Consider the following 11,797-nt stretch of genomic DNA (forward strand, 5'->3'; position numbering starts at 1 on the left):
GCTTTATTCATTTAATTGTGATAAATTAAATCTGCGATTGCGTCAATAAAATAAAAGCACCAGTACTCCAAAATAACACGATAATCCGCAACCATAATGATGTCAATTACATATTGTTTTGATTTGTATTCTTGCCAATTTCACCAATATGAGCTGTCCCTGCAATTCTTACTCCGCTCTATCGCAATGCCGCCACTCGATTAATTTCAAGATATCACCAGTACAGATATTCCTAAGTCTGCGATCCCACGAAGTAAAATTTATATCAAGTCTGTAGTTTTAAAACACTACTGGTGAGATTTGCAATGTCTAAGAAAGTGTTTTTAATCTGTCGCGGTTCACCCCAAAACAAAACTCATGGCATTTCCCGTTTTATTTTTAGTATTTTATAATGCCAATTTTACAATAAAGAAATTTTCAGTTACGGATTCCTTTCTTTATTCTATCTTTAGCATGTCGTCGCTGATGATTATAATAAAAACTAACTCGTTTTTCTCAGAGGTGCCATGGTTTCATTCGAGAACAAAAAATTAATTTTAATCGTCTTCTTAATATATAACAACCTGCCCATGACAAAAGCATTTTTTCAAAGCAAAAAGAGGGGGGGGCGAAGTTAGTAAAATTTTTCAAAGGGCGTGGGCTCAAAAAGTTTAAAAACCACTGCACTAGGCCATCATGTCCAAATACGACCCCATCTTAAAGTTCTAAGAAACAAACTTTTTTTTTCCAGGAAATACAGTCAACATTTCCATCCATCCAAACCAATGCATTGATATTTTTGAAGAATTGATCACCTGCCAATCTGCTATGACATGCATGTTCATCAAGACGAACCAACACTCGATGGCGTTAGAGTCTGCGGAAAAATTGCACAAATTTCCTGAAATTGTCGCTCAAAAAAGACAAGGAAAACAGGAAATCATTCAACCAGAAAATCTGACAGAAAAACTTGTACAGTATTCTGCAAAAGAAGATTCTGTTATTTTGTATTACGCTATCAACGCGGGAAATATTTTAACTTGGGTTGTTACACCACAAGAGGGCCTCTGTGGGTTCATGCAACAGCCAATCTTTTTTCATCATCATAAAGTTAACGAAAGTGACGAAAATTCCATGAGTCGTTCTTCGAATTTGCTTAGTCATCTTATATCAGAGCTTAGAGATTCTCTTGGCTTAGAATCACCTTCTGTAGAGCCTGAGGATCCCTCTAGTGGAGAAAATGGAGTTCATAGACCATCAAATAATGTAAATGAAGAAGATAGTTCTAAAAAAGATTTTGAGTTGGGGAACAGCAAGGATGAAACATTTAAAATGTATCACAGACTGATTTCATCACAAGCTTCAATGCATTATACCGAAAACTTGAGTTCTCTAAATCTACTTGGTCAGGAAAAATCTTTCCTGTCTAAGAAACCCCCTATTTTTGCACTTCATGAACTTTTAATCGGCGGTATGCAACAGAAAATTCAAAAATACGCTTCCCAAGAACCAATCAAGAACCTTATTCTGGTTTTAGAAGGAGAATTGGTCTCTGTACCTTTTGCCTTGTTGAAAAAACGCTCCACTGAGTCATATTTATCTCAACAATTCAATTTACGTGTCGTGACTTCCGCGGCTGATCTTTTAGCAGAAGATTTCAGAAAGGGGTCAATCGTCACAGGTCAGTTAACAAGGGCCGTTGTTATTGGCAACCCAATTATCAATGACATCGTGGACGCTACGCAATCACAAGCCTCTGAGGATGAAGCAACCATGGTTGGTTCGCTTCTGAAGATCGAGCCACTAACTGGGAAATATGCAATAAAAGAAAGAGTTTTAGATAACCTGCGGAGCTCTGAACTTTTTCATCTAGCTTGTAGCTTTTCTATGGCGCCACCTTATGGAATATATTTAAGTTCGGTTGATGAAAAAGTAACAAAAGCTGAGAATGTGCCGAGTGACGTCAGTAATGCCGATAGCGGTATTGGTAGAGAAACTGTTGGAATTGGGCAAGAGGATGTATTTGACCTTGAGAAACCACAAATGACCTTGACTTCTGAGGAAATTGCACAAAGGTCATTGACACTCGGTGATTTCATCAAATTTGATCTTTCTCATGTGAAATTAGCAGTTTTTGGATCAGCTCATTTACAAGATTCAGAAATCATTACGGAGAACGGAAGCTCATTTTCTGCAGACTCCAAACTTATACGAATCTTGACAATGGTTCGAAGTTTATTATGTTCTGGAATACAAACTCTTTTGCTCCCTCTATGGCCAGTTCCAGAAACTGTTTGTAAAATCCTAACACAATCGTTTTACAGTCGTTTAATGTCTGGATTGCCAGCGTCTGTTGCGCTCACCCAATCTCTGGACCTTATACGAATGAATAAACAATTCGAACATCCTTCTTATTGGGCAGGATTTGTTTTGATTGGACGAGATGTGACCCTTGACCCCAACAATTTACCACTCTTCTACTCTCTTGGTTTCCTAATAAAATCTGATCCTGGTCGCTTCCACGATGCACTCAAACTTGTTTTACATCTGATCGATAAATCTCTGGAGAGAATGGATTCTGGATCGAATACTTCAGTACCAATGTATGCAGCACAGGTACTATACTATTTTCAGATTTTATGAGAAATTGTTTATTTATAAAGAGTGATTTTTTGCCCTCTATTCAAAAGCATAGAAATTGTCTTTTATAATATTGTTAACTGAAAATTCCTAAATATGTGTTTCGACAAGTGAGTGTTTTGATGGTTTAAGTAAGTATTGAAAACTTGTATATTAGGATTTTATTTTTACTGAAAAGGTGAGCGTCCCTTCAAAAAATTACTGTCAGATTTGATCATTGGAAGTCCTCTGCCTTCACGGCATTTATGGATTTTGACAATACCTGCTGTTTGAATATATTAAGGGTATCTTCTTCATTCATATTAGATCAGTGATATGTATCTCATAATTGAATAATTTTTTAAGAAGAAACTGTTTATTTATGAAATTTCTGGAGAGATATATTATCATTAAGTTGCTCAAGACAAGCAGAGAATAAAACATTTTGAGTCACGATAACACATACGTATCCCCATTCGTGCCTCAGTCTAACAGTCGCTTTTGGAGTTCCTGAATGTTCAGAAAGTGAATATTTTTAGACAAATATTGTTTAGCAGCAGTACTCAGTTGAATTATAAGTTTTATCAAATTCAATTTGTCACAATGTATTTTACTCGTGCTATTTTTCCCTACAAACATATTCCTTTAACTTACTGTGAGATGGCACTTATGATTTTGTCTTATCCGTACCTTACCATGCTTTGACTGCAAATGCTTATCTATCATATATATATATAAAAGCCAGATTTTTTTTCACGTTCATGAAGGTACTATTGATAGACTTATTTTTTCACTGTTTTGCCTCTTTCCATTGATTCCATCGGTCTTGTTTAGGATATTTTCACATATTTTCCATACACAACTCTGAATAAGCAGTCATAGCCATGGGAAGGGAGTTATTCATTTGGGAAAACTGTATTCTTCTGGTTAAGTATTCTGAGCCCATTTCCTTAATGTGGGTGGGACTGGAATATAGATTTTGCTTGCAATTAAATTCCTCTAGGCCTGATGGGCAAACTACGCTCGTGGCCAAATCCGACCCGTTGGGTAATTCAATCTGGCTCGCCTGATTCTTCTACAACCAAACTAAAACCAAATGTTGATATTTTAGCTAAAAATACTTAGGTCAAGGAATTTGTTAAGATTGCGATTAAATTTAGTTTCGTCACGAGGCTGATTGTTTTCTACTTTTGTAACTGTAAATATTGTTTATAAAATGTAAGTTTTGCGTCACACTGACATGGCCCGCCTGTCTAAATGGGCAATATTTCTGGCGTCTAAAAAACTTGCCCACTCCTGCTCTAACTCTTACCTACACTTGGTTCATTTTTATCCTCAGGCCAGCATCAGTAAGAAAGTCCACAATGTTACCGGGTGGAGAGAACTTTTCTCAGCTGTTGGTTTTGAGTTGACACAATGTACTAGTGGAATACCTGAAGCCGTCTTCTTTCCAAAGGCTGATATAAAACAAGATGTGTTGGTGAGTATTATCTGGATTTATCTTGTTTAAACCGGAATTTACTGAGTCTTAGTGCATTGCAATAAATCTATATACCGATAATTTGAGTGTTAAGTTTATAGTTTATATCTTGATGTTTCAGAGGTTACCCGTAATGTTGCTCGGAGATAGGAATATCCTTCATTTCTGAATTAGTGTGCATGACCGTGTCTTGAGCACTAACAAAATTGCAATTCTAAGAAAATTATTAAATAAACAAAAAAGACAGTTCAAAATAGAGAATATTCTAATCTCAGACAGCGGCCTCTTGTGGTTTATAAAAGACTTGGATTAGCCCTGCCCTTAGATGTATCCCTACATTTGGGTACAAAACTGTCCAGTTGGAGAAGAAACTATTCATGTATCAGAAAGCAGGTTCTCAGACCATTTGTGGTTATTGCTTCAATCGTAATAAACCATAATATATTATTTCACTCTCTCTGAGATGAAAACACAGCGATTTGGAAACACCAATCTTTTTTATTTCCAGAACATCAAATCAGAATTGATTTCTTATCTTCAACTGTCTGTACCAGTAATAACCGGATTAAACCGGTTATTTCTTTCACCTTCTGTTGGTTATATACTGAAAGATTCCATTTCCAATTGCTTGGATGAATACACAGAAAAAAGAAATGACAGCAATGGTTATGAAAATGCTCCTCAAATGACGTTAATCATTAAACAAAATACTTGGCGAATGGAAGGTTGCTCTGAAGTACTGTCTGGTCTTGGTAAGTCCACTGGTGTCTCATTTTTTGGTACTCCCGAAGTAAGTTTAAATAAAACAATATTGTAATAAAAATTGCCTACCGACCCCTGACCTCCTTGTTAAGCGCTTCACCGTGTGTAATTAATTATATGTGAACAATAAATTTAATTTTCCTTCTATCTGATACAAAATATCTCCCTCTCCTTGAATTGAAATTGTCAACCTAAATGAATTATGTTTCTACTTTTTTATTTATTTTTAGGCTTCAACATTTCACAGATCGGTGAAGAAAATGTTATGCTTCATTGCTCAACTGATTACCATGGCAATATTGAAACAACTTCAAAACTTTTGAAAGCCTTCTTTGGTGAGTGGAGTATTCAGCGATTTGAAAAACTGGATGGAATTACATTTTTACATCACAATTTTACTACTTTAATTCTATAATTAATGTTGTCCACACATTTCTTCAGAAAAGAAATGTCCAACATTAATGAATTGAAATTCATGTAATTTTGACCGTAATCAACCAAATGTTCTAAAATTAGGTACTCACGTAGTATGTGTACCAGGTCAGCGTTAGAACATAATTTTATCCAGATTTTCCTTATTTTAGTTCTATTACGAGTTTGGGAATGTCTGTGTTAGCAAAGTGAATATACCCCCTGCCCATAGGTTTCAGTCCGTTAACACTACTTGATGTTAAGTAGGCAAACAAAATTAGTATAAAATTAGAAAAAAACATATATTGGTACACACATTTCTGGAGCTTAAAAAATTGTTATGTGTTGGAGTGTGAAATAGCATCTTTCCACTTCTCTCTATATGTAATATAATAATTATTCGGTGCACTATTAAGTTGCCAATAATTTTGTATGCCAATGCCATCACAGGAAATGCAACGAATGAAAATTCCCCTGAAAATGAAATTCAACAGAATACAAATGAAAATAGAAGAGTTGTGAGTAGTCAGGTGAATGTTATTTTTGTATATTTTCATATCAATGTTACAGGGCAGTTTAAAGAATAGTGAACAATGTTTAACCCTTAAAAATTCAAGGTACATAGTCTGACAAGTGTTCATGGATCTGTTCTGAACCTTTTTGATGAGATATTTGTTACCTCCATTATGCATTACCTCCAAACCGGTGGTTCTCAACCTTTTTTAATGTCAGAGCCCAATTTCAAAACTCTTCGCCGCCGTACTGTAGGTTCACATAATGTGGTTGATGACGGCTTCCTCCACCATCAAATCCATGCATCTGAAAACAACGTATCTGGCTAACTAATCCAAAACCGACCTGGACTGGTAACCGGACGAGCGGCCATGGTTTGCCATATGATTAAGCCGTCTTATCAGCTTTCCTCTCCCCCAGGATAAAAATGTACATCCTAGGAACAAAATGCCAATGCATTGACATGTTGGTCTTCAAGTAACCTCCACTGTAATAGCTATTCTTGTTATTTTTAGGCTTCGAAAAAGATACCGTTATCACACATCATCACTAGAGGTCTCCCACCAAGCAGTCGCAGATCAATTGCTCTCGATTTTGAAGCTTCGTTCAAGTCTCAAAGCAGTCTTGATTCATCATCACATCTTGAACTTCCTGATCACATGACAAAGCCAACAGAGCATGAAGCAAAATCAGTTTTACAAAGGGAAACCAACCAATTACAGAATGATGTTTCAAATTTGAATTCAGAAATGCCTAAAAATTTCACTAACCTGCCCTCCAGTGAGAGAATTTTTGCGCCAAAGCCCATCTTACCACATCACATTCCCGTAAAACTTAAAAACCAGAGTCGAGGCAACATAGATAGCCCAGACCCTCTAGCAAAAAGCCCTAGTCATCAAAACCAAACAATTCATAGTGACATCACAATTGCTATTAATTTAGCAGAAGACAGAACAATCAACAATGCTCAATCATCTTCCCACTCTATTCAAAGGTCAAAAAGATTCCAATTTCATAATTCTGGTTCACCAAAATTAGCCAGACCATCTTTGGAAATTAAGGTCCCCAGAAGTCCTCAGAAAAGTCCGATGTTTTATAGAAACACTGACAGTACGACATCACAAGGATTTGTAACCCAAGATTTTGATCTAAGAACATCGCAGAAATCAAATATCGCTGATAACTCGACAGAATCGAGAAGGAATGATATGACGGTCGAGGAAATAGTGGCAAATCATGAAAGCAATCCAAGCACCAGTACAAATCAAGATATCTACCATTTATCGACGAATTCTACAGAAAATGAAAGAAATTTGGCTCATTTTGTGCCAATACTGCCCCCTGATGACACAAATGTAACATTTTCCGCTCCAACAAGTATTGTTCATCCTAAAGCTAAACGAGTTTTTCCAGTCAAGTCACTTGAGGGATCAAGGTTCAAAGGTGAAAGTTCGAATCAGCATTCATACGTACCAGCACCAAGCGTAGCTCGTGGGTTACCAGTTCGATCAAACCCTTTTGAATATTCACATATTGTGGATAAATTAACGAGATTATCTACAAGTGACCTTAGTGAGTCTGGACAGGATAGTCAAGGTCATTTCAAGGACATTGGAAATAGGGATCCGAATAATAATGAAAAACTCAATCTTCCAGTTTCTACTGATACCCAAAATACATTGAAATCCTTTCCAACTGGCACAATTGAATCTAGCATTAAGGTGTCTACCGCTGCAGTGCTTCATGAGGGACGGTCAACTTATAACAAAGTTGTAAATTATGTTCACTCCGAACTCCGCAAAACTCCCCAAGAACTAGTACAGACTTCACCACACGAAGGAGCTAAAGCTACACAGATGGGCAAGCCGATTCAAACATTGGACAGACTTAAAGAGACGTCTCACATGTACAGCAAGTCTCTAGACAGTTCTGTAAGTCCTCACAAACAGCAAGAGGTTTTTCATAAGTATAGCTTATCACAAGATGGTCCATTACCACCTCCCTACAAGCACCCAGAATTTGTAACCAGTCCACGAAGGCAAATTGGAGAAAATATTCATTCACGAACCAGTTCGTATGCGAGCCATAGCAGTGTCGGTTCGAATAAATCATCTCAACAAAAAGATCAAGAAAACAATTTAAAATTTGAGAAAGAGAAATTGAAAACACCTATAAAAAGAGTGTCAAGCAACCAATCTTTTACTGGTTCTTGGGGTTCACATGTGAGTTACCAGTTAGAAACTGGTAATCATGGTAAGACATGGTACATTCATGAAAATGTCTCACCGCAACAAGATGGTAGTAAATCATCACCTAAAGAGAGTATTGAGAACCATTTTGCTTCTGGTCTTCCTGTGAGACCGATACCAATATCTGGTAACTATACTTTGGGTCAAACTAACCATAGGACTGTCTCTAATCAAAACCAACCAAGGGTAGATTTGTTTCAATATACAAGAAGATCTAAATCAACACAGCAAAACCATGGTTCGGTTTATGAAGACAAAAAAAGCATTGAACATAGTCAACAACCACAACAAAACACCAGATACCAAGAGCAAACTTCAACATCCCACATGCAAACTACCATCATTCCTCCACAGTTATTCATGGGACAGCATGGTGTTGCAGGTAGATTGGTTCAAACCAGTGACATGATACCTACAATGAATGTCCCTTTGCAGCAAAATATCCATAGTCAACTTTCAAGTCAACAAGTATTGGACCAGAATTACCACGGGGCTTACCAAGTCAACCAATCTCCTGGTCACCAACTTTACCATCGTATGAAAGATAGAAACCATGAAGACCAATCAAGACCATTTGTCAACCAGAAGCCATTTCAGTTGAACCAGTCACCAACACAGTCGTACCATTCCGACCAGAGCTTCAACCAATTTGCACAAGAATACCAATCTGAGACTACCCAAATTCAACAAGACGAAAGAAGAGCCATGCCCATAAAGACCATTAATTCTGGTAAGGCCATGCAAAGAAATTCTCCATTATCCAGTTACATAACAGAAACCCATCAAAACCATTCACAACAGCTTGGCACCCATATCCTGGGACCAAACCAGCAACAATTTTCATCTCAGAATATACCTCAATATGGAAATACGTACTATAAGCCAGTAAAACCACCCAAACCAAGCTCTTTGGTACAGACCAATACAAGGTCACAAGAAAATATAGGAAATAGCTCTCAGGACCAGCAAGGTGATAATCACATAGCATTTGTGTGAATTGGGACTTTTAAGCTAAATTCATCATTTAATAAAAATACACAAGGTAACCCAAAAAACATAACCCAGGTTATTTGGAACATATTCTAGAGAGATTTTGTGTGAGGCGTCCTAGATTAATGTAATTTATGAGTACAATCATACAGAATCAAGTTCAAGTGTTGAATAAATTTTCATAGAAGAAATTTATGCGCTCCAGAAGTGTGTGTACCAATATGGAGGTAACTAATTTTGTTCGCCTACTTTACATCAAGTTGTGTGAAGGCATGAATACTTATGGGCAGGGGGTATGTTCACTTGGCTAACACAGACAGTCCCTGAACTCGTAATAGAACTAAAACAAGGAAAATAAGAATAAAATTATCGCATAACCCTAACCTGGTACACATACTACGGGAGTACCGAAATTCATGGGTTTACTTTTCTGAGTTACCTTGTACATCGGTCTTATATGTTTTGATCCTTGGTATTTGCATTGATGAATAGTTCGATTTCAATCTTCCATGGTTTTTGTGTTTGGCTTGATAGCTTTGTAGATTGACTTTTATGAAGATTCATGGATTGGCGAAACTGTTTATAACCTTTCTATTTTCATTTAAAATTCTTCAGTGATTCATGGTTTTTGTGTTAGGCATGATAGCTTGGTGATATTGACTTTTGAAAGGTCTCTGGGTTAGTTAAACTATTTATAACCGGTCTTTTCTTTCGCTAGCAGCATTGTACTGTAAATGCTTGTCTATAGTCGAACAATAAGAGGTTTTAAAGCGTACCAGAACATATCATTCCACTGCATTTTTGTGTTATATTTGTTCTTCAATCTATAAGTTTTATTTTCTTTACGTACTTATTTTTTAAACACTGTCATTGATATACTTTTATAATTGTTCATTCTTTTGCATTGTTCACTAGCCTTCACTTGGTACACAACTCATTAAGTGCCCTTTTAAACTGGACATATCCAAATATTTTGGAATCTTAATCTCCAAATTTTACAAATTCACTGCACAAGTCAAATTCAAAATAACCTACATACCATATTTTGGTGAACAGTCATTTAATGATAGAATTTGATTTTGCTTCAAAAAATTGAAATGCTGTGAGAATATTTTAGGTACACCATAATTACATTTCTCTAAATCAGTGGTTTCCAACCTTTATAGCTTTTGGCACATATGGCTCCCTTGCTTATCATCCCAGTTGTATTTATAGTTTTGATTGATTGGTAGAGTTCAAATCCCCTTATGTTCAAAAATTCATGCTCAAAAAAGTGAAAACACCCTTATCCAGCGATGAAACCCTCTGGCCCCAGTTACAAACTACTGGCCTAAATCTTTTATTTCAAAAAATGCATTGAATCACCTTAACTTGCCATGTTCATATATTCTTGTACAGTTATATCTATACAAAACGTTTTTAACTTTTCATATCTTAACACACTGTTCCTGCTATATTTTTATACCTCCATTATTTTATTAGCAGTCACCCTTTTCTTCCAAATGTTATATAAAGACTCTTATATATTATGTGAGCTGACTTATGTCCAACTATTTATTTATCTGTCTTGTACTAAGTTTTATTCCCGCTGTTTTTCGACTGGTAAAGCTGTCATCTCAACATACTTTGTGAAATTTAGCAAAAACTTAAAACAAATCTTATAAGTGTCTTGCCGAATAGTTTTAGTTCTGTATATTAATTATATTGATGAATAAATAGATGTATAAAATCCTATATATATTGTGTGCAGTAATACTATTCATATTTATAATATATATCCACTGTTTATATGCCTCATTTTCACTGTATTTTCAATTCATTTTCACTGATACAATATTGGTACAGAATAATTCATTGGTACTTTATCAAGTTGTTCGGCTCTCATGGCTAGAATTCGTTAGGTGCGCACAACCATCTGTAATTGACATTAGATGATGAACTTCCCTTTTTCCTTATGGTATTATGAAATCAAACATTGTTATTAATAAATTCCTACCCAAAATACTGGAAGATCCTTGATGCCATTTTCACAATTCAAATTATTTTTCAATTCAACCTTGAAGATATGCCGCTCATCAGTATTGTAAATCTTCCTGTGCATTGATGAAACCTCCACCATTGGAGACCTGTAATACTGTTTCGAGTTACGAGGTGTCAGAGAGACTGGTCTAGTTTGACGAGTGGCCATTTTCCAATCTGGCAAGAAATACAAATAAAATTCAGGTATAATAAACACATTTCATGTACATACTGTTTTTTTTGGTACTTGGGAATGTGTTATAAATATGTGTTGCACTGAATGAAGTCACCGACTAATGAGTACAGCGGGATGGGTGAGGACAGAAAATGGTCACTGAACAATCATTAATTCATTACAGATGCTCAAATAAATACTAAGATTCTGTAGAAAGTGGTAGGATGGATGCCTATGATTTTATATGTTCCGGTACCGGTATACCCGGTACCTAATAAGAAATGGTGATCCCACTTTGGCCCAAAACCGGTAATTAGGGCCACGAAAGCATATTTTGACGGTGGTTTTGCTTAGGATATACGGTATGCTACCTTCAGTGAATATAGCAAGACTTAGCAACTAGCCTAGATTGAAAGGGTGCCGAATTCGATAAACCATATATTTACGGATAAACCCATTATACTTTTGGTTGGAGGCCAACGACTTTGCTTTGAGCAACCTTGTAAATAAAACTGTAAAATGATACCGTACATCAAGTCTCACTGTTCGCCTGTATAATTGCGAATGTTTACATGTCCCGAGTTATACACTTTCAGAGTA

At 36.2% G+C, this 11,797-nt stretch overlaps 1 protein-coding gene across 1 annotated transcript in view; it reads left to right on the forward strand.

Moving 5' to 3' along the window:
* LOC120344400 (uncharacterized) overlaps window positions 1-11,307 on the forward strand; it is a 32,918-nt gene extending 21,611 nt beyond the window's left edge. The window contains exons 15-20 of the mRNA XM_039413607.2: window positions 731-2,595; window positions 3,938-4,078; window positions 4,587-4,830; window positions 5,071-5,175; window positions 5,702-5,781; window positions 6,280-11,307. Coding sequence (XP_039269541.2) covers window positions 731-2,595; window positions 3,938-4,078; window positions 4,587-4,830; window positions 5,071-5,175; window positions 5,702-5,781; window positions 6,280-9,009 — 5,165 coding nt within the window. The 3' untranslated portion in view covers window positions 9,010-11,307. The remainder of the gene's footprint in view (window positions 1-730; window positions 2,596-3,937; window positions 4,079-4,586; window positions 4,831-5,070; window positions 5,176-5,701; window positions 5,782-6,279) is intronic.
* The last annotated feature ends 490 nt before the right edge of the window (window positions 11,308-11,797 follow it).

This window comes from Styela clava, chromosome 5 (genome assembly GCF_964204865.1).
Source record: "Styela clava chromosome 5, kaStyClav1.hap1.2, whole genome shotgun sequence".
Classification (NCBI taxonomy): Eukaryota; Metazoa; Chordata; class Ascidiacea; order Stolidobranchia; family Styelidae; genus Styela; species Styela clava.